Source organism: Athene cunicularia (genome assembly GCF_003259725.1).
Source record: "Athene cunicularia isolate RWA chromosome 5 unlocalized genomic scaffold, athCun1 chr5_part1, whole genome shotgun sequence".
NCBI classification, from domain to species: Eukaryota; Metazoa; Chordata; class Aves; order Strigiformes; family Strigidae; genus Athene; species Athene cunicularia.
The window spans coordinates 36,942,067-36,964,608 of record NW_020799101.1 but is presented as its reverse complement, the minus strand read 5'-3'; the positions used below and the strand labels follow the sequence as shown (position 1 = coordinate 36,964,608).

General features: G+C 44.0%; 1 protein-coding gene across 3 annotated transcripts in view; it reads left to right on the top strand.

The window, feature by feature from the left end:
* ACTN1 (actinin alpha 1) overlaps positions 1–14,514 on the top strand; it is a 47,657-nt gene extending 33,143 nt beyond the window's left edge. For 2 of the 3 annotated variants that reach the window (XM_026849127.1, XM_026849125.1), the window contains exons 12-20: positions 1,659–1,767; positions 2,251–2,391; positions 4,370–4,552; positions 5,294–5,428; positions 6,254–6,433; positions 7,315–7,461; positions 9,419–9,499; positions 11,630–11,788; positions 13,626–14,514. In XM_026849127.1, the coding sequence (XP_026704928.1) occupies positions 1,659–1,767; positions 2,251–2,391; positions 4,370–4,552; positions 5,294–5,428; positions 6,254–6,433; positions 7,315–7,461; positions 9,419–9,499; positions 11,630–11,788; positions 13,626–13,784 (1,294 nt within the window). In that variant the 3' untranslated portion in view covers positions 13,785–14,514. Of the gene's footprint in view, positions 1–1,658; positions 1,768–2,250; positions 2,392–4,369; positions 4,553–5,293; positions 5,429–6,253; positions 6,434–7,314; positions 7,462–9,418; positions 9,500–10,031; positions 10,098–11,629; positions 11,789–13,625 lie in introns of all 3 variants that reach the window. The other variant, XM_026849128.1, reaches the window with a different exon arrangement.
* Positions 14,515–22,542: the final 8,028 nt, after the last annotated feature.

The window sequence follows — 22,542 nt, the reverse complement described above, 5'->3', positions numbered from 1 at the left end:
TATATCACACTGGCCTATCTCAAGTTAGTGTCTGGGCTAAGATCAGTACTTTTGGTCTGAAGGACTGTTTTTCTCTAAAAAATCAGGATTATTGGATCAAGATCATTATCTCCTTTAATAACACAGATTTACAGAATTGCTCCCTTGTCCAGTGGAGGATTGACCTTGGAACAGGAGGAGGGTTCAAGGCAATCCTCCATGTCAGTAAGATTAAAACTGAGGCTGGCTAGTCAGCAGGCATTAGCTGATCTGCCACTTCCAAAGCACATGCTACGTGCCAGCCAAAGCAGCTGCAGCTCTAAGAGCAACAGGGAAGGCTGGGCCCTAAGCCGGGGGGGAGAGATAATTTCTTCCAAAGTGTGAGAACAGCAGGTTCTGCCATCTTTCCAAAAGCCATCTTCCATCTCAGCAAAGAGCCCATGCCCTGAAAAACCGTGGCTGAGCTCTTTTCTGCCCCAGAGATACACTGCCAGGGAGATGGAGAGGGTCTGGAGGAAGCCACTGCAGCTGCCTATACCAGGCATGTTTGGGGTTTGAGGTCACGGAATGTTCCCACTCCCCAGAAGTAGTGGTCCAGCACGGGTGCATTACAAGCCAGGCTTTCAGAAGCAGTTCCTTCATCTGCAGGGCTGGCTCTTTAGCAAAGCAGATCAAGGAACTGATCTGGATTAAAAACCCAGCAAAGAAAAAGTTATTTTTAGCCCAAATCAGTTTCCTGACTAGTTTACTGCAAGATTCCACCAACAGTTGTGCCCACACACCTCAGAAGGGCGATACAATGGTGGGAAGAAACAAGGCTGGGGGAGGCAAGAGGAAACTGTTTAAACCTGTGTTACTGCTTGGAGAAATGCTCATCAGATGGCCCAGGGTCACTCGGTAGCCCAGTGAGTTATTCTGCTTTCTCTTTTGAGGCTGATACTTCCCAGCTTGGCTGATCTTTGCCTGCAGGCTTCTCCCTTTTTGACCATGTGCAGAACCAAGAGCACAAAGCAATATAAAACCACAAGCTTCACCTTACCCCCATGCTCCCATTTTCCCAGCCATACTCTTACCAGTCTGTGTTCCATGAGTGCCAGCCTGTAGACAGCAAAGTACTCCCCATCAGGCATGTAGGAGAGAAACCAACACTGTCATTTTGAGATTGTCCTAAATAAATGAATGGATTGTGTAATTCAGCTATTCCTTGGCACCCATACTATGCAACTCTTAGAACGATCTTCAGCAGTTTCTTTGCATTCATGATAAAATCTTTGCTGCCCATTCTAGTGTACGAGATGCAGGTAATTAGCCTGCATGATGTTCTTAAATAGAATACAGGGGCATATTGCTCATAATCTGTTTATTCCCAGTTTGATAAAAAGTCTCTACTCCCTTCCCCCAGTACCAAATTACTCCCATCAGGCAGCCAGCTCCAGTGTTTGTTGAGGCCTTGGGTGGTGGTTGTTTTTCTTCCTGTTCTGTGCTGTTGATGTACCATAACATACAGTGTCTCCAAAACTAGATACTGCTCTCTTCCTGGCTCACTTTACTTGCAGAGACCATGAGCTCTGTGTCTGAATCTGTCCTCAAGGCTGATAAAAATTTCTGATGCGTTTCTCTTTCCTCACCAAAAGGTCCTTATTTGGTTTCTTGTCCTTTTTTTCCCCCACCTCTTATAGTGAGCTGGACTATTATGACTCTCCCAGTGTCAATGCCAGGTGCCAGAAGATCTGTGATCAGTGGGATAATCTGGGTGCCCTAACTCAGAAACGTAGAGAAGCCTTGGAGGTGAGACATGTTACAAGTTGGACCTTTGGGATTCTGTGGGTAGGCTGTTTGTGGGAAGCAAGCTGCAGTGGGCACAAGCAACCGACTTCAGCTCTTTTGTGTGCTCCTAGAACATCCTGAACTGTAAACAAGAGCTGCATTTCAGTATATTTAGTCTGCTTTTCCCTTTCCAGCCCAAATTATGGTGCCATTCATTTGCTCAGGCTATTGATTTATTTCTACTTTTCAGTGTTTTGTAATTTCGTTCTGCTTGAAAAGACTGTCCTTGTTTTGTTTTATTTCAAAGGACCTCAGATTTTTCCCTCAGAGGAAAAAATCCATCCTGTATGTAATCTCTTAACAGCAGAGAGACTTTTACTGTAGTGCTGTCCTGGGAGCACCAGGGAGATCTGAAAGGAAGGAGCAGCTCAGACAATCCACATGTCTATGTGATTATTCTGTGACCATCTTTTCTGATTTTTTTCTCTTTTTGTGCATGCCCAGAGGACAGAGAAGCTACTGGAAACAATTGACCAGTTGTACCTGGAATATGCCAAACGAGCTGCCCCTTTCAATAACTGGATGGAAGGGGCCATGGAGGACCTGCAGGACACGTTCATTGTTCACACCATTGAGGAGATCCAGGTACAGAGTAGTCATTTGCACCAGTCAGGCTAGGATAGAGACAAGTTGGGGGTCCTCTGGATTCCTAGTGGTACCAGATTTGTAGGTCTTGTTTTGGTGCTTCTGCTCAAGTGAGTGAACCTTAGCAAGGGAAAGAAGTAGGAGTATGTTTTTCCTTGATTTCCTTCAAAAACCTGGCTCTGAATAGATCTGAAACATCCTCGTGCAATCCTAGCTGGACACAGAGAACTGAAAGTGGATTTTTCAGTGTAACTCCAGAGTCTTATTAGTGAAAGCCTGAAAACTGAGAGACTCTTTCAGGGCCCTGTGGGGCTTTTTTAACTCACGTGAGCAAAGCTTAGTGCTGCTTACAGGTTTTGCAGATCAATTGTCCCATGTCATGTCCAGGTCATTTGGTCCTGTGTCATAGGATGTGCCACAAGGAGGGCAGTTGTTGAGCTGCCAGCTGGGTTTTGGTGCTGAGCGCAAGAAGAATCAGAATTGTCCACATTGCTGTTGGATTATCATTTGAAGTGAAAGTCATCTTGCCTCCTGCAAGACAATAAAGACAGTATCTCAGTTTTCCCCCTTTCTGAAAAGGTGTTGCAAAAGCAACTTGAGGTATCGACAGGTAATTTCCAGACCTTTGAGAGTGGGAATTACTCTTCCCTGGGTTGTTGTGGGGATTTCTATTTCTCCTGCTTGATGGGCTCCTGAAAACTAAGTCAGCTCTTTGCAGGAATGGCTGACAGGAATGTGGCCATCAGTGAGGCAGCAAATGGAAGACTCAACAGCAGATGCTGTGTAGCCAGGGGGGCAGAGGGGTAGTGAAATAGTCCTGCTGTCAGCCTGGTATCAGCTCTGTCACTGAGCTGCTACTTGTTTCTTCCACCCTTCCCTCCTGAACAAAGGGTTTCATTAAGTCTTTCATAATGCAGAACAAATCTGAACAACATTTAAACACTTCCATCGTTTCTTTGTGACTGTTTGCAGTATCTTTCCCAGCCCCCCAGACTTTCATTACATCTCTATGGCCACTGCAGCAGCTGCAAAGTAATGAGTCACCATTTAAGGAAGCAATTTTACAAAAAGTAGTTATAGTGTGTGTGTTGTAAGAGTGGTCAATCATGTGGTTTACTTTCATTCCCTTTTATGTCCACACTGCTCCCTCGATTATCCCTGCGCATGCCTCTCTGTCCCCCATTCATTTTGCTGTCTCTTTCCCTGCGTTTGCTTCCCTAGTCTTGATCTTTCAGGCTTCTGGGATGAAGTACCTTAAAGGCCTGTAGAAGCTGTGGGAGATGAGCCAGGACCAACTGGCTTGTCAGCTGTCCACAAACTACCAGCAAGCATGCCTCCACCACCGGTCCTTGGAGCACAGTCTGGGCACCACAGCAAGACGGGGAACAGAAAGGGCCTGTTGTGTTCAGGGAGAAGGATCTGTTTTTCAGCAGCAGGAATATGTTGCCTGTGCAAGTTTGCTGTTGGCTGGAAGACCTTCACCTAGTTGTGACTGACTTTGACCAGACTGAATCTGACTCTTGTTATTCTTCTGGAGCTATCTTAGGTGTAGAACTCTAGTGCATACCTAGTGGGAGAAGAGAAACATAGCTCATTTACTCTAGTGAGATGTGACTACTTTATAGTAATGCTAGTAGTCAGATCTTCTTCCTAAAGGGGCTGACAGGCAGTCACTGAGCAGTGCTGGAGGAATAGTTCCCCCTAAATTATGAACCAAAATTATTCTACCATTTTCTGGTATGTGATCTCTGTCACTGATCAACAAAGGACAGAAACAGAGGGAAAACCAGACCACATTATCTAACTACTTTAAACAGCCTGTTTAGTGATGCTGAGAGAACCTGAAAAGCGTATTAGAGCTTTGTGTACTGGCAATATGTAAGCTTTTGAAGTCATTTCCACAGGGATACGTTTGCTGAAGAGGCTATCCGGTAACTAATGCTCTTACCTTCCCTTTGCTGCTGCCTTCCTCCTGCAGGGGTTGACCACAGCCCACGAACAGTTCAAAGCCACTTTGCCAGATGCCGACAAGGAGCGACAGGCCATCCTGGGAATCCACAATGAAGTCTCAAAGATTGTCCAGACATACCATGTCAACATGGCAGGAACGAATCCTTACACTACGATCACCCCACATGAGATCAATGGCAAATGGGAACATGTGAGTTCTTTCCAGCCTTGCAAGTTAGTGTGGGAGGATGCCACTGCTCAGTCACTGGTGCCCCAGGAAATGGATTATTTACTCTTCAGTTACCCTCTCATGCTTACTGCTGAGCTTTTTTTTCTTTGTCATTTGTTTTTGGCTCAATTGCCAAGTGCTCAGGAAGTGGAAGAGATCTTTCATTTAAATGCCTAAGGGGTGTCAGATTCCTTTTACTTGCTATTTTTATAATGAAAGATGCTAAATTAAAAGCTTTGGGGTTTTCACTCCTCAGTCAACCTGATAAGTAAGTAAGTATGGCATGTGAGTAAGTATCCTTCTTCACTATTCAACCCTTCAGATGTTTTATCTCCACAGCTAAGTAGCATTCCCTTGCTGTAATCCTAAAAGAGTGACTGCTCTCCATACCAGCTGTGCTGATGGTTCTTACTACTAAATGAGATTGCCAGAGTGAGGTGTGAATGGGGTCCTGCAATTCAGTTAACATAAGCCACCAAGAACCCAAGTAGTGAATGGAAGCTGCTTCTGGTCTTCCATGGCCTGAGATGAGGTTGCAACTTGTACCTTACAGCAGATAGGATTCACATTCCACGAGCCTTCCCGCTGTGTCCTAAACCGTATGACTGCTTGTTGTCAGTGCAAACACCCACTCCTCCCTTCCTTGCAATTCTATATTTCTACATTTACTATACATGTGCCTTTGTATGTATAAACTGCAGACTTTGTTACTCTTTGCTGTAGGTGCGGCAACTGGTTCCCAGAAGGGATCAAGCCCTGATGGAAGAACATGCTCGCCAGCAGCAAAATGAGCGACTTCGTAAACAGTTTGGTGCGCAGGCCAATGTCATTGGACCCTGGATCCAGACCAAGATGGAGGTAGTGCTTTGCTCATTTTGAAATACTCTGTTTTCCTCTGCAATCTTCACTGATGTTCTTATCCTTGGTCTTTCTTGACCACTGTCATGGTCATTCTTCCTTCACATTACAGCAAGAAAAACTTTCATAGAAAACATGGAGAGTCTCAAGATTGATATTGGTTATTGAAGTGCTTGTACTTTTCTTCCCTATGCTCTTTACTACAGAGATAAAAAGCATGACTTAAAATGGGGAACACTGATATTTTATTAGAGTTGTGTTTATATGCAGCAAGTTAAAGACCCTATATCAGAGGCATATTTTGTGTAACTGCTTTGACAGCAATGGTCTTGATACACATGACAAAATAAATATAATTAACATATCAAACATCAACAGAAGAGACATTTTTAAGGGAGATCTTCTCTCCTTAGGTTAGATTTGAGTTAAAGGAATTGGAGTTGATAAAATGGAAAAATATGAAGCTATTACTGATGACAGGAGCTGTAAAGAAGAGAGTAATTACAGAAATACGTCTGTATGAGGGGACTAAGTTAGTGGCAAACAATACATCAAGAAAAGATCTGGCTTGGTACGTTACTAGCTTATGAGCTGTGGTTTCCATATGTTTTTTATATCCTTGTATTAGATACATCTCATGTGACTCACCTCAATTGGAAAATGCTGACACTGTCTCGGCTCATTTAAAGTAACTGCTCCATGAGATTTTATTTTTTTTTCAAATCATCATTCTGTAGATGAGTGTGAAATAGCTGCAATAAATGTCAAGCACGTTGAGGCTTGTTCTTCCAATGGGGACTAACTCCTTTGGCTTTGCTAATGCAGGAGATTGGCCGTATTTCAATAGAGATGCATGGGACCCTGGAGGACCAGCTCAACCACTTACGGCAGTATGAGAAGAGCATTGTGAATTACAAACCAAAGATTGACCAGTTGGAAGGAGACCACCAACAGATCCAGGAAGCACTTATCTTTGACAACAAGCACACCAACTACACCATGGAGGTAAAAGTTTTGGCTGCAGATCAGACAGCCTCATCTGCTGTGGCCAGTTAGCATCAGCCACATCTAGCTCTGGCAACATGTTGTTCTCAGGAAAATGGAGAGCTTGACAATGTGGCCAATCATGCAACAACATGTCGCTGAATTACTTTTTTTTTTGCCTTGCTGTACTTCATGCCAACCCGTTCCAATGTACTTCCAAATATAGACAATAGAAATAACCTGAAAGAGATGAACAGTATCGCTGGAAAAATTGGCTGGTCTTGTTTCCTCTGCCACCTGATTGTGGCAGCCTGTTAGCTACATTACAAAGACCAGGGGAGTGCTGGTGATTTTGAGCTGCCACAGCCTGGCAGAAGAAAAAAGTCCAACAAAAGCTTTTTAAAATTGGAGTCTGGCTTTCTGCTGACAAAGTGAGGTTTCCTGGAAGCAATCTGAGTTCAACATGAGTCCAGCAGAACACAGGCGGGCTTTGAAACTTGCCTTTTGGTTTCCAGCCAGCTCTCCATTAAGCAGAAGCAGAGGTAGTGGAGCACCAGTGTCTTCCAAGAACTGTGGTTTATTTATTTTCTTGGTAAGGAGAGTTTTATGCCCTACTAAATCCTACAAGCACTGGTTTTGATTCTCATGTGTGTTAAAGGCCCCTAGTATGTTGCTCTGACAAGGCAAAGGAACTTTAATAGGACGAAGATTTCCTTAAGATTAGGAATTGGCTTGTTGTCTCACACTGTAGATGAGAAGAAAGCTTTTCTGAGCAAATTGACTTCTCTTGCCTTGGCCACCAGGATCATTTAATTTGCAACAAGTGGCACATTCAATCCACTGGCCTCAGAGGCAGAAGAGCTACTTTTTAATTTTAAAATTGTCCTGTCCTCTTTTTCCAGCATATCCGAGTGGGTTGGGAGCAGTTACTAACAACTATTGCTAGAACCATCAATGAAGTGGAAAACCAGATTTTGACGCGTGATGCCAAAGGAATCAGCCAGGAACAGATGAACGAGTTCCGGGCTTCTTTCAACCATTTTGACAGGGTAAGTCAGTGCAGACTGCAGCTTGGTAAGCTACAAGCTTCCATGTAGACTGCACAGTGCAATGAAGAAAAAAGACACTGTGATAAATCTAGGTCAACAGAAGATTTTCATTCATAAAAACACCACTCCTGTGGAGCAGTCATTCCTGTGAAGAATGCTAAGTGATCATTATGCTGGGAGAAGTACATCTTCACAGGAAACTGCTAAGTTTCTTGATAAAGCTAAAGTATGGAAAAGTTTGAAGACTTATTTAGGAAATTAGACTTCTTCCCCATCTTCTCCAGAGAACAGATGACTAGCTTGATTTATAAAATTCTGTGGAGCAGCTGTCCTGCACTCTGACATACCATCATATAAACCTATATTGAAGTAACTAATATTGCTCTTGTATGGAGCAAACAGGAGGACCTATGCACACCACAGCATTGCATGAGGTAGATGATGTGAAGCCTGCCTTGCCTTACTGTGGAAATACATGCCAGGGCACTAACAGGTGCAATAAGAAAGGAATTCCTTAAAGGAAATTCTCCTCCCCTCAGTTTGACAGCCTGTCTACAGCTCTTTCTTCTACAACCTGAATCACAAAGGTGTCATGCAGGGAAGGAGAGACAGCAGCCCAAGCCTGACACTGGTTCCATTATCAACCCCTTCAGTGTTGTCTGGAAATCCACGAGCAGCCTGCAGAGATGCTAAGTCCGTGATGCAAATATAGGTTGCTCTCTGCCACTTGCTGCACCAGTCAGACTGTTTGAAAGGTCTCCAGGAAACAGGGCTGCTGCCTGCCCTCAGAGATTGACAACACTTTCAGATTGCTGAATGCTGGCTATTCCAGCCCTTCTCTAGCTGCCTAAGAAAAATAAACCTATGGCTGCTTTTCTTAGCAGAGGAACCCATAAAGCCCTGTAGATTTTTATATTTTGACCTTTGGATTATTTGCCCCTTCCTGCACAACAGTCTGCATGATAATGCAGAGAGAACATGGCTTTCCTATCTTCAACTATGTATTTGATTTTTGAAGACTTAATGCTGACTTTAAAAGCTGATTTTTTCGAGGAAAGTTGCTTGGGATTAGCCCCACCATCCTTTCTGTAGATTCCTTGATCTGGCCAGAGATGGTGATGGCAGGCAGGGGCTTTTGGGGGGTGTCCTGAGCTAAAATTCTTCAGGGTGGATGGGTATTCTTAGTTCCTGTGGTAGCTTGAGTATATTTTGATGATCCAAAGACTGGGGGAGTGGGGGATGAGCAAAGGGAAGAGCAGCTGCCAAGCTGCATTGTGCTGCGCTGGGCAGCAGTGCTGTTTGCAGAGCTGAGCACTTGAAATAGCTTTGCCAGTTGAAGCTCCACCTCATGTGCAGGTCTCATAAATACAGCCATAACACTGCTCCCCTGAGCTTCAGCTGGTTTTCCATGTCTGCTCCTGGGATGCCCTGACAGCTAAGCTTCCTTGGGTGTGTTGCCAAACATACCTGCCCTCACCTACTCCTTTAGTGGGACTTTTGACTAGAATATTAAGGCAATGCTTCCCACTGACTCTGCCTGCTTACCTGCACTCCGGGTTACTAGTGAAACACAGGGCTTCTGACACAACGGATAACAAGCAGTAACACAAGTAATTCACTTGGGAGATGGAGATCTTGAGGCTTCTAAGCACCAACTGTTTTTTGTCATTCAAATGCTCTCAAGATGTGACAAGTGCTCTGAGAAGGAACTGTTCCAAGAGCATTTTTAGCACATCCTGAAATGTCATTGTGATATCTAATGTTGTGCACTTTTTATTTTTCTTCCCTGTCTTTCTATCTGCATGTCATCCTTCCTCTCTCCTCACCCACTGCATGGTGCACCTATTTGTTGTCCTTCCACCTCCCTCTGATCTCCTCTGTGTCTCCCTTCCTTCTGCCCCACACCATCACCCCACTGGCACTGCATGTCCTGCTGCCTGGCACACTGCATAACCAGGACCACTCCGGCACACTTGGCCCTGAGGAATTCAAAGCCTGTCTCATCAGCTTGGGTTACGATATTGGAAACGATGCACAGGTACTGAATGCTAATGGTGAACACAGCCAGATGTTAAACTGTGAAAAAAATAACAGTTTTTTCCTTTCTTTTCTTGTTTGTCTTAATCCGTCATTTCTGTTCTTGTGTTTGACTATGTATACATCACTTTTCTATACTGTTTCCTCTCTAAATGTACTTTGGTATCTATTCCTTCTTAATTCCCTAATTGTTTGTCTTGGGATAATTCCTTTTACGTTTTCAAACTATTCCATTTACTTCTGGGTCATTTAACACTTCTTTTCCTGTCCATCCCTTAATCTGTCTTGCTTGATATCTTCATTTCTGTTTTTTCATCATCAATATGTCCCTCGTGTGTAAACTGTTCCATGTCCAAAACCACCTTTGTTTCCTCATGGTTTCACCAACTACCTTTCCTCTGTTTTTTATTGTCCTGTAAATCCTTCCTTCCATCTCCTCCCCCTGAAACTCATTCTCTTGTGGGTTCATTTTTCCCTGGACTGGTCTCCCTTTTCTCTCTTGGGTTTTTCCATCTTTGCATCATTCCCTGTAGAAGAAGACTGGTATGATGGATTGTGAAGATTTCCGAGCCTGCCTTATCTCCATGGGTTACAATATGGTAATGTAGAGCCCTCTGTCACTCCTGTTCAAAGTGATTCTTGTAGGCACCATCAAAAATAAAGGGAGAATATGTCATGAAGCATGATACAGCCTTATTTTCCAGAATTATCAGCAATGGATGTTAAATCTAGTAGTAGTTGTGCATGTAAAATTCTTGTCTCACAGTGGTAGCTGAAGGTAAAAAAAAGGAAATCATTGTCCTAATTCCTGTGTATTTCAAATCAGAATTATATTTATCAAACTGTGTAGCTACAAGTGGAAGAAACAGTAAACTTCCTTGTATCGGTACCTGCGCGCTGCACAGCATACACAACCTCCCCAGCCCCAAGTATCAGTTGAACTCATCTGAAAGTATACACAATCTGATTTCTGAATACACTCAAACGCTGCTCCTCTCATTCCTGCCATTTATTTCACATCAATCTTCCTGTACTTATAAGTAAGTTCAAGTTCCAGTCCTCTTCCCCATAGCTTTTCTCCCACTAGAGTACCTGCATATTCAGAACAGTAACATGAGGCATAATAACTAAGGATGAGCTTTACTGAAGACTCATGCTCATCAAAGGGCAGAAGAGTGTAGTGCAAAAATATTCAGCTGTACTCTCAGTGTCTTTTCTCCTGATCTCAGGCAAAGCACTGTTTATTCATCTTACTCATCAGCCCAGTATAAATTCAGCCTCTTTAGTGTAGCGTGCCAAGTGGCAGTAACATTTGATTAGATAGCTTAATTATTTTGGAAGGTATACTGTTCTAGATGTGTTAGAAGAGCCTGTTCCCAGGAGAAAACTCAGATCTGCTCTCCCTTCCTCCTTACCTGGGGAGAAATGAGTCCTGGAGATGAGAATAGATGATCTTACATTTATATGGGGAAAACCAAAAAAATGCAGCAAACTATACTATGAGGTTTTGCCTTCTGTAGCAAAAAGGAAGATTTTTTTGTTAAAAAAAAAAAAAGATTAAATAATACAAAAATTTGTAGGATCTTCCCTGTAAAGGCCACTTCCCTGGGCCACTCCAGATACATGAGTCTTTCTTTCCAAAGCCTGTCTAGTTAGGATGACCCAGATACTATTAAAGACCCCAGAGACATTTCTTCTGGTGGTTTCTGTTCTGGCAGCTGAAGAGAACTGTAGAAGTTCTCTTTTAGTAAATGAAGGTAAAAGGATTTGAAGAATGCAGATCTTCAAAGATTGCTAGAGACATCTAGCACGACATGTATTACAGAGTGATTTGCATCTTCCCCTGAAGTCTGTGTGATATTGTTCCCTGATAATAGCACTGTCGTAGAGCTAGATGGAGCTGGATGTTATCCTAGGGCACAGCTGAGAATATTTTATTCCAAAGGACAAATGAGTGGGAAGCATTTGTACACAACAGCAAGCTAAAAAAGAATACCCTAATTAAAAAAACAGAAGTGGTTTCTATTTGGCTTTGTTCTTCTAGCTGTGAGATGTGCTGCTGAACAGCTTCTCCCCACTTTCACAGCACCACTGCCCAAATGTCCAGGCTGACATGACTCTTGTTCTCCAGGGAGAGGCCGAGTTTGCCCGCATCATGAGCATCGTTGACCCTAACCGTTTGGGTGTAGTGACGTTCCAGGCCTTCATCGACTTCATGTCCCGGGAAACAGCAGATACAGATACTGCTGACCAGGTTATGGCTTCCTTCAAGATCCTGGCTGGAGATAAGGTCAGGCTCCACACCCTCCTTTCCTGCATCTGCATTGCTCCTGCTTTCCTTTTTCTCTCATCTCCCGAGAGCAAGTGTCAAGGGAAGCACTCTCTAGCATGGCAGGTATTTTCAGAGGAACATGGTGTGGTGCTGGAGGCATGCAAGGCTAAAGCGTGGCTTAATGAGCAGCATGACAAGGCACTTGAAAGTCCTGTTCAGCTGTCAGTCAGAACTTTGCTGCCCACTCTTGCTTTAAAAATTTAATTAAGAGCTTGGTTGCAATTTGTTATTTTAAAATGTATGAACAAATTCAGCAGATGGTTCTTGATTAGTCTTGAAAAACTATTAATTACTGACAGCTGTAAACTTGAGATGACTTTTCTCATATACATGTGTTGCTATCAGTTGTTAAACAATCAATAGTAGATTTTCATTGAGGATATGCTGTATCTGCAAGAGAAACATCTTTTAATCATAAAAATTGATCAAAAGTAGGAAAACTTACAGCATGATACTAAAAAGTATTCATTTTCTAAATTTGTATCATCATCAGTGGAACCTGCTGAATAAAAAAAATGTAATCTTATTTTTCTTACATAACAATCCCCACTAATCTTTTACATAATTTAACAAATAATATGTACAAGTAATATTAATATATCTATATTTGCTAATGTTTTTATTCGTCTCAAATCAAATGTTGGATACCATTTCTTAGACTGTAATGAGTTACCCTTAAATCCAGCACTGGTTTCCATGTCTCACTAATAATCTTTTCATAATTTGTAATGTAGATACCCTTAGGCATCTGCCTGACTGAAGCCAGTCCTATTGTCTTTCAAGGCCTGAAAATTCCACATTATTCAGATAAGCTAATGACTGAATAAATAGGTATTTTCGGATATAGTATTACTTACTAACTCCTTTACTCTGTGCAGTTTGTTAAATATACTTATCAGGTTTTAATATGCTCTAGTGACTATAACATGAATCAGTATTTCATTATGAAGAAAAATACCTCTTACTCACTCTTGTCATTAAACTGAAAGGCCGGGGGGGGGAGGTGGAGAATAAAAAGTCACAGGAGAGAGAGAGATGGTGTGAAACCTGAACCATTGTTCAGACAGACTGCAAATGCCCATGAGTCAGTTAGCTAAAGACAACATACTGCTTAGCCAACAGCCAGCTACTGTTAACCTCCTGCATGGAGAGAGGCCAGGCTACCTCAGCTCAGCGAGTCTCCAGAAGCTGAATTTACATAAGACATCGAGCTTGCTTATTAAAAATGTGTGCTGTGAAAGGCAAGGATTGTTGGGGAAACTGTGGAAGCAATACAAAGTATTTGCTTGTCTGCTGTCTGCACTGGTGCCGCCAGCTGGAGCTAGTGGGAATGGCTCCTTCCTCGCTCTGTAGAGGGAGAACGGCAATTCCCAAGCAGCACAGGCAGCTCTTACCTCCTGCAGGTGAGGGACAGGGTCCAAGTGAAATCTCTGCTTCCTCCCATTTGCTTTCAGCAAGACCTACCCTGTCAACAGGAAGGCACAGTCTTAGACTAAAACCTTACCTTACTTACCTCCAGGTCTTTTCCTTAGGTGTGCCAGCATCTCTCCTGCAAAAACAATCTCTGTCTCCATTGTAAAAACCATTTTATTGTTGGAACAGTAGGGAGCGACTGCATTTCCTCCCAAGGTGGATGCACGGAGCTCCCTGTGTGGGTGTGCAGTACTAGTGTAGTTGCTGGGGTCCTGTCCCTGACCTCTGTCTGCTGACCTGAGAGGACAGGGGGCGCTTGTCCCTCTGAGGAAGGTCAATTTTCTGAACATAACAATCACCTTGTCGTTTGTCCTCATTGCAGAACTACATCACTGTGGATGAGTTACGGCGGGAACTGCCTCCTGATCAGGCTGAATACTGCATTGCTAGAATGGCACCCTACAATGGCCGTGATGCTGTACCCGGTGCCCTGGACTACATGTCCTTCTCCACGGCACTCTACGGCGAAAGTGACCTTTAACTTTTTTCTGTCCCACCACACGCTCCTTCCCCTCTCCCCCGTCCGACACGCCCTTCTTTCTCTTTGCAAAGCAGCCTCTGCTCCGCTCTTTTTTGTGTTTCCCTGTTTTGCTTCAGATAACAGATCACATTTTTAAGTGGGGGGGAGGACATTGATATGGCATCGCCTACCTTGCCCTTGAAATGACAGTTTACAAAATTATTTTGTGCAAAAAGTTAAGTTTTAAAAAGAACAGACATATTTTATTATAGAAAAAGGTATTTTTCTCCACCAGATTGAAACTTAAAAGGAAAATGTTACAATATTGCACCAAATATTTTTTGTTGTGACACAGAAAGTCGAGCACAATGTTACATTCCATCCTTTCCAAAAAGAACCAAACAACAAAATGCCACTTGTTCTGTTAACTTTTACATTTGCGTATGTCTCTTATCACGTTTATTTTGGGAGGGGGGAAGGCACACAAGTGCATGTGTTTGCTGGTTCACTCATTTCATGAAAATATTTTATGATAAACTTTTGAAATTGCTGTGTTTTCTAGGGAAAAAAATAATGTACACAGCTCATGTTTTCATATTTAATTAAAAAATACAATATGCCTCCTATGTTTATCAGTGCACAACTTTTTTTGTTGCTGAGAGTTGTCTGGTTTCAGAACATGAAGCTTGAGAGTTGATAACTTTGATATTGCTTGTCACAAACCATATTAAAAATTTCTTGTGATAACAAATCTAGACTTTATTCATTTGTATAGTAAAATTGTTTAATCCTATGTAGTTAAAACCACAAACATGATGAAGAGAATCCAAAATTAATGTTTTTTAATTGAAATTACAGTACTTTAAACTTTCCTTCCCTCTTAACCTTTTCATTCTTGCTGAATGATGTTGGAATTTTCACAGCTTTCTTACTACTTTAAATTAATGTCTTATATAATTTTTAACCATCCCTGATACACCCACATCTCTAGGAACAATACTCCTGTTGTTCCTTAAAACCCAACACAGGCTGTGTTTCCTTAAAGAACACACTCAAACTGTGCAAACAAACAACCACCATATCTTCAACCATCTATGGAAAATTCCTCCACCGTTCCATGATCAGCATTGAATATCTCACTGCTCTTGATAGCACATCTTCTGACATTGTAAATTCTTCCAGAGTTCTCAAGATCATCTTTGTACTGGGCATTCAAAAGAAACTCCTTTGGGAGCTTCAGTGAGTCATAAAGTATACACACAGACATATGCCTGAAAATAGGCAGAGGGAAACAGCTCATCCCTTGCAGCCATCTCATCACAGGTGCCTTTCCTGCTCTCCCACAAACTTTTTTTAGGAAACATGGAGTTAGGAGCAAAAAACTGCATTACTGCTTCATGACATGTTTCAAGTGAGTGGGTTTTAGGTATAATCACATACTGCTGTCTCTAGTCCCAAAGGCAGTTTTTATTTTGAAGTAACGACTGCAGGAGCGGAGAATTCATGCACAGAGTCACACAGGGCTCCTGCAGCCTCCGGTAGCATTGTCCTTCCATTCTCCAGGGCAGAGCCAAGCGCTGAGGAAGCCATTGTACATGGTGGGTTGGGGTTCAGCACAGCTTTCTGCTTTATTCCTGACCTCGAGTAGAACACAATAAAAATCACAGCGGTGTATTGTGATGTATCCCAACCCGACGGTATCTGCACACCGTGTGGGAGAGGGGATGCTAATGTGTGATGCCACATTTCTTCCAGGAGATGCCAAGATCTGCGTTCTCCTGTAGGCCGGATAACATGTTCACAGAGGTTATGCAGGTGAGCGCCATTTAGCTCCATACATGGACAAGGCCAGACTGAATGTACCTTAGTTTGTCTTCACAGGTTGAAGCCGAGACAGTTCATGTAACTTAACCTACAGTTGCATTGTTAATGAGTGCTGGGGTTGAGGTGAAGCTGAGTTTTCTGTATTGTAACCTGTGATACTGAGAGGCCGGGATGGGTCAATATGAATTGGCAGTAAATAGGACTTGCAGCTGCATCAGTATTTAATCCACTTGAAAGCTCTTCTATAAACCCATTTTCAGCCACATCACTACTATGTTGCTACAAATGGGACTGTCCTCTTCAAAGACAAGGAGTGCTGATTCCATTGCTGTGTTTTAATGTACATAACACAGGTTATCTGAAAAGTAAAACAGCAGAGGGGATGACTACAGGCATGGGCAGATAATTTACATGGAAGTTTGACTCAGAGTGGCCATTGCCCTTGCTTTCATAATCCTCTTTCCTCTTCCACAGCAGCTGCCTTGTCTTTGGGTTGCTGCACCTGGAAAAAGATGTTTGCACTGTCAAACAAATTGAGGTTCTCTGTGGGTTGTACCCACTCCCAGAAGATGTGATGATACACTTTTTTATGTGTGTTTTGTGGGTTTTTTATATTAGCAGTAATGGGGGGAATGTCTGCTGGGGTACTGAATGACTGCTATCTGGAGAAAAGAGCCCATGTTATTTTGAAATAGGGCTGGAAAAAGAGCATAGGTGCACCTTGGGCCATCACTTTGGGCCCAGATCTGCTACCCCTCTGAGAATGGAGCCAAATTATTTTGAATGATCCCAGTGACAGCACTCTGCAAGTCCATGCTTGGAGATTCCAGCAGTCTTTATAAAAACCTTTTACTGAGCTGTGGTAGTGCTGTGCCCTGTGACCAGGTTTCCACAAAACCCCACCTGAGTGTAAGTCTTCCTGGTCTTACGAGACAGAAAACAGGTGGCTCATCCCTGTCACATCACAAATTGATGGCAGGGTGTGGGCTCTGGCCTTATTGATGCTCTACTGGCACCACAGCACTGCAGCCTTAGGTGAAGTTGTGACACTAACAGCACCAGAAAGGCTTTGCCTTGAATAGAGTCCAAAATATTGGCAATAGATATGCCTAAAACTTTAGGTATATCTACTGGTATTTCTTCTGCTTAGGTGGTGCGGCCTTTGACAAACTGGCTAGAGCTAACATGACCTGGCCTTTCCCTCTAGCCTGTAGATAAGGCTTCCCCCCCTGTTCCCACCCCACCTGAGGAGAAGCACTAGGATGCTGTAACACATTCATCTTTCTCATATGCAGCATAAGGCATAACTTGCAATCTTGTGGCCTAACAGTCTCTGGCAGTTAGTATGCTGGAATCTGAAAGCAGCTTTTTGTATTAGGCTCATGGCTTTGCAGCTAACATGCCATTCTTTAGCCAAGTCCTGACATCAGCCTTGATGAAATTCGTCTCTGGAAGCAGCTGTTTGCAGCTCAGTGACTGCCCCTTCCCCTGCCAAGAACAGAAGCAGCAGACAATCCGCTTCAAGCTCACATCTCCCATTCAGGGGTAGACTGGTTTTGTCAGTCTGCCATGCTCACTATTTTCAGGCACGGAAATTGAAACAATGCTTTCCCAAGAAATTAACCATTTTCCTTTCATGGCTGTTGATATCTTTGGCTGCTGAGATTGCCATGCCGGCTCTGGCATGACTGTCTAACAGTAACAGGGGCAAAAAACACATCAGTGCTCAGACAACATGGGTCTGTCTTGCCGCCAGAACGTCAGCCACATTCCCATAAGCCTCTCAAATCTATCTTGTGACTGTTGCATGTCTTCAGTACTGCCAGCATCTGGTTTTGGAGCAGAGGAGCAGAGCCAGGAGTCTCAGAAGACAATGAAAGGAAACTGATCTGCAACCTTGAATGAACTTGGTTTCAAAGAAGTATTCATATGTCCATGGAGGATCCATCCAGCTGAATCAGACTGACTGGTTTTATCAGGGAAACAACTGAGGGCGAGGAATAAAGAAAGGGTGGCTGTTCATAATGGCTGGGAAAAGGAACAGCTCGAACTAAAATGACTTTGCTAAGTGTGAATGCAGGTATGATTTTCAGACCATAACAAGATTATTTGTATGACATGACTTGCACTACAGATGCTGGGATAGGACAGATTTTTTTCCACTCCTGTGGTAGCCAAGCACTAAGGAAGTTTAATTCTGTTGAACTGATCAAACTGCTGAGGTGACTCTGGCTACTGAAAGAGTCGCTACTGTGTAAACCCTTAAATCCATTGCATTAGCTCTAAGCTGCTGGGAAAGTCTTAGCATAATAAACTTAGATTAACAAAGTCTAGGGCACATCCTGAGACAAGCAAGTAATCAGAACGTTCCCCAGCACACCAAGAAAATGTGTTCAATGCTGCAGTCAATAGAGAAGTCAGACATTGTGAAGGATAAAGTTAGATGATTAGATCTCGTCCAGGGAAGTAGGTTCTATAAGGCTATTTTAGGTAGATTTAAATCTCAGCAATTTAAACCCACTGAAAATGCAAGAAGAAAATTAATCTTTTCTATATTCTGAGGACTTACAGCCACTATAGACTATACATCTCATCAATAAAATATTAAAATGGATTCCTCCTCTGTCTTTGGACACCACACAACAGTCAGGAAATAGTTTCTAAGTTTTACTCTGCTTTGATTTCTGGGACATATATGCATAAAAATATGTTAGTAGAAACTGCACTACATCCCATCACCGTCTTATCTCTTCTCTGTAACATTTTTTACACCTTCTTGCTATTAGTCGGTAGTTCAGTTCCCGGTGACCTAGCAAGCATTCAAGCAAAATATCAAGAAGTATCTGTAGCTATCTCAGTACCTCAGTGACCCCGATCTGAGGATCTGTCTGGAAAAGCGTAAGTTCTCACTACTGCTGTGGGAAACATCCAGTATTATTCCCGCTGTGCAGATGAAGAAGGCACATGGGGAAAAGGGCTAGGTGTCACTAGAAGGTAGGAATACAAAGCCTTTATTTACACTTGCAATCCAGCCTCTGTTCAGCTGCTGCTTAAATCTGGAGGTAATGTTCTCTAGGCTTTTCCCTGTTGCATCTAAGCCTTCTCTGCATGCCTACATTTCTGCTTCGGGGCAGGCCTGGAATGGGCCACTAAAACAACTGGACACCTAGACCCCTGTGACAGTCCCCATCAGGGTCCAAGCACTGCCCTCGCAAAGACCCCACATGACTTGGGGCAGCAAACCTCACCCCGTGTACAAAGAGCGGTACAAACCAGCAAGACTGGCTGCTCTCTCTGCAAAGCCTCTAGGTGAGTTTGCCACCCATTTGCTCTGTAAGAGCCTAATTGCCTAAAATATCTTCACAACAGGAGAGTAATGAAAGTCAATGCTTCATTCCTCCTCAGGTGATCCCCATCACCCAGCACTACACCCTAACCAGTGGGAAACCTCATAGGCTGGGCCAGGGAGCATCTCCCCAGCTTCACTCTGTCTGTCACTGAGAAATACAGAATAAGCACTCAAGCAATAGGAGAGAGGGCATGAACCCGTATACTTGTGGTTTTGGCAATCACTTTGCAAAAGGAATGCTGCATTTCAGTCCCTGACGGAGGCATTTTTAAGGTATTTTCTATTAAACAGTCAAAGGATAAAATACAGAACAAAGCCTCAGGGTGGGACACAGGCCCTGGGACCTCTTCCAGCACCCCCATCCACTGGGTCTGCCCTTACACTTGCTTTCCCTCAGTTGTCTGCTCCATAGTGTCACAGCTTGAATGAGAGGAGCCACTCGCCTCTGCCACCACAGGCGCACACTGTGGTTAGGGCACTCTGAGGCACATGGGAGCCTGGATCTTCAGTTGGAGGAAGACAGCGGACCCAAGCCTCTGGATAATGGGTGCTTTAAAAAATAGTCCATTTTACAAAATGTAGCTGTTGGTTTCAACATGTCTTTTGGCAGCTAAAGAAAAGAGCAAGTCCTAGTTAGTCCTCACTAGAAACAGATGTTGGGACTTTTCTTTGAGATGACTCCAAGCTGTGGATCCCAAGTAGAACAAGGCTCTGGTTTCCCAGCTGCAGGCAGGTGTGTTTGTACTGAGCAGGGGCAAGATATTAAGACCTACATCTCTCCCCACTGCTTCCTAGCAGCTCCTCACTCGCTCACTTGCTAGCACGCAGGCATTTTTGGTCCCTAGGCGTCTACTTTCCCCTGTGTCCCATGCAAGACCTAGCTCAAGGTCTTGGTTCCTGCCAGGCAGCTGGCACCTGTCGGGTGCTGCAGTGAAGGCAACCAGGTGCTTATTATCTCCAGCCAGAAGCGATTTGCCTGTGGTGCTCAGGGAGGTCTATGGTGGAGCAGAGAACCGAGCCCAGCTCAGTCATACTCTAGTCTAAGTGCTGCAGTCATCCTACAACTATTTCAAACCTTTTCCCAGGCCATTCCCCCCAGGTCCTTAATTGCTGTCAAGGCTTTTTGTATGAACCCTGTGGCTTTTGTTGTACAGATTTGCCTAAAACCAAGGATTACTTTAAACTGCAGAGTTAAGAAAGCATTTTATACCTTCTTTATTATTAAGCACATTCAAATGTCACCACCATCACTTCAATGAAGAATTTCTCTCCTGCTCCTTCTTACTTGAATAGGGCACAATCTAATCTGTGGTACTGAACCACAGCATCCTGCTTTCTGCCACAGAGAAAATAAAATGTCTTCCTTGGGGAAGAAAAAAGCAGTTCATTTACCCCAGCAATAAACAAATTGTGTTTTTTAAGTATCCAAATTCCAGCTGAGTATTTGTTTACAGTTGTAGGTGTGCAGTCAGAACGCTAATAGTTCCCGTAGTTTCCAGTGGGCTTTCAGATGGTCTTCTGAGAGACTGATCTTTTTGTGCAACCAAAATAACAAGGAAACTAAAATACAGCTTTAATATGAAAACTGATTTTGCACATGATAGCTCCCAGAAGTGCTACCCACACACTACAGGCAATGCTGCAGATTCTTCTCATGATATATTTCATGCCTCTCCCCACCCGTATAGAGTGTCCACGACCAAGAAAGGGAAAGCAGGACTCCAGCCCGGCTCAGGCACCACCAGAGCAGCCGGGGCTGCGTTCCAGACACACAGCTGCATTCTTCCCCATTGACATGATCCCAGAGGCTGCAGAGATGCAGGATAAAACCAAAGAAGCTTTAACTGAGCTTCCAGCATGACTTATCTTCATTACTGCCGGTAACTCAAGTCCCTCTTACTCCCAGACCATTCCAAGACTGCCACCTAAGGAGTTTTTTTCTGCTTCTGAGCTTCTTACGCAGCAATTCAATCACACAGGCACACAGAGACTCTGGTGCCACTCCCATAACAGTCCAGCTCTGCTACCTACACAGAATTTGCATAGAAAGAGTCATAAGGATGCCATTTTGAGTGTCCTGGACAGTCTTACCAAATAAAGAAGTAAACCAGCCTTGCAACTGAGCATTGTATTCAAGCCACATAAACCATACTTGCCCCAGTTACAGCTACCCATTTTTTCTTTTTTAACCACAGCTGGCTTTGTTAAGCTGTCACATCACTCCATTTTCTTACCAAAAAGAGTTGCCGTGCATCAGTTGCCTTGTGGCAAAAGCCAACAGCATCCTGGGCTGCATTAGGCAGAGCACTGCTGGCCGGTCAAGGGAGGCGATCCTTCCCTGCTACTCAGCACTGGTGAGGCCAGACCTGCAGTGTCATGTCCTCTGCTGGGCTCCCCAGGACAAAAGAGAGATGGACTTAGTGGAGTCCAGCGCAGGGCCACAAAGACAGCTGTGGGACTGGAGCATCTCTCACAGAATCACGGAGTCATTCAGGTTGGAAAAGACCTTTGGGATCATCGAGTCCAACCATCATAGAAGGAGACGCTGGGAGAACTGGGAGTGTTCAGCTGGGAGAAGGCTGAATGTGTAAAAGTACCTGATGGGAGGGAATGAAGAGGAGGGAGCCAGGGTCGTCTTGGTAGCATCCACCGACAATTAAAAACCTTGAAATTTCATGTGAACACAAGAAAACACTTTATTACTGTAAGGGTGGTCAAACACAAGATCGGTCTGTCCAGAGAGGCTGTGGAGTCTCCATCTGTGAAGATACTAAAAAGCTGACTGGACATGGTCCTGGGCAACCCTGGGGGTTGGACCAGATGATCTCAAGGGGTCCCTTCTGACCTAAATGATTCTGTTTATTTTGGATCTATGTATAGCTTATCTCCATCCTAAAGAATAATTAGAGGGCAGGAAATATGAATTGATGCCTGAGTCTAATATACGATGTCATAAATGTAACTAAGATATTTACACCAAGTTCAGTCAGAAAATCCAGACATGATGCTATCAGGCAAGGGGGAAAAATGGGCAGAAGAAACTGCAGCTATATTTTAAGTATCTGGACGGTGAAGCTTTAACAAGCTGTACTGTGCTGAAAAATGGGTAACATTTTCATCTTGGTCATCATGTTGTGAACTGTCCCGAATTACACTGTAAGAATTCCATAAAATGAGTACATCTCAGGCACTGATACACCAGAAAAGTAGTGTGCTGCCTCTATACGCATGAAGAACCGCTTGTGCCTAGCACCTCCACCCGCGCCTGGCAGCCTCACTAGCCAGTTTTCCCCACCCAAGGTTTCCCCCTGGTGTCAGCGACAGTTCCAGTGCTGCGGTTTTACCCAAAGCAGCGTAACTGTGTGCTGAGAAGGCGGCCGTGGGGGCCGCGGCGGCGGCCACCTTTAGTCGTCAGAACTGCAGCTGCCGAGATAAGGCCTATCTCCTTCCTCGGAGCGGGTCCCCCCGCGCCTCTGCTGCCATGGCCTGGCCGGAGCTCCCCGGCAGCTCAGCACAGAGCGGCCGGGCCGGGCCGCAGGGCGGCGGGGGTGCACAGGCACCGCGACACCGGCACGGACTGCGACTCGTTTCAGGGCGCGACCCCAC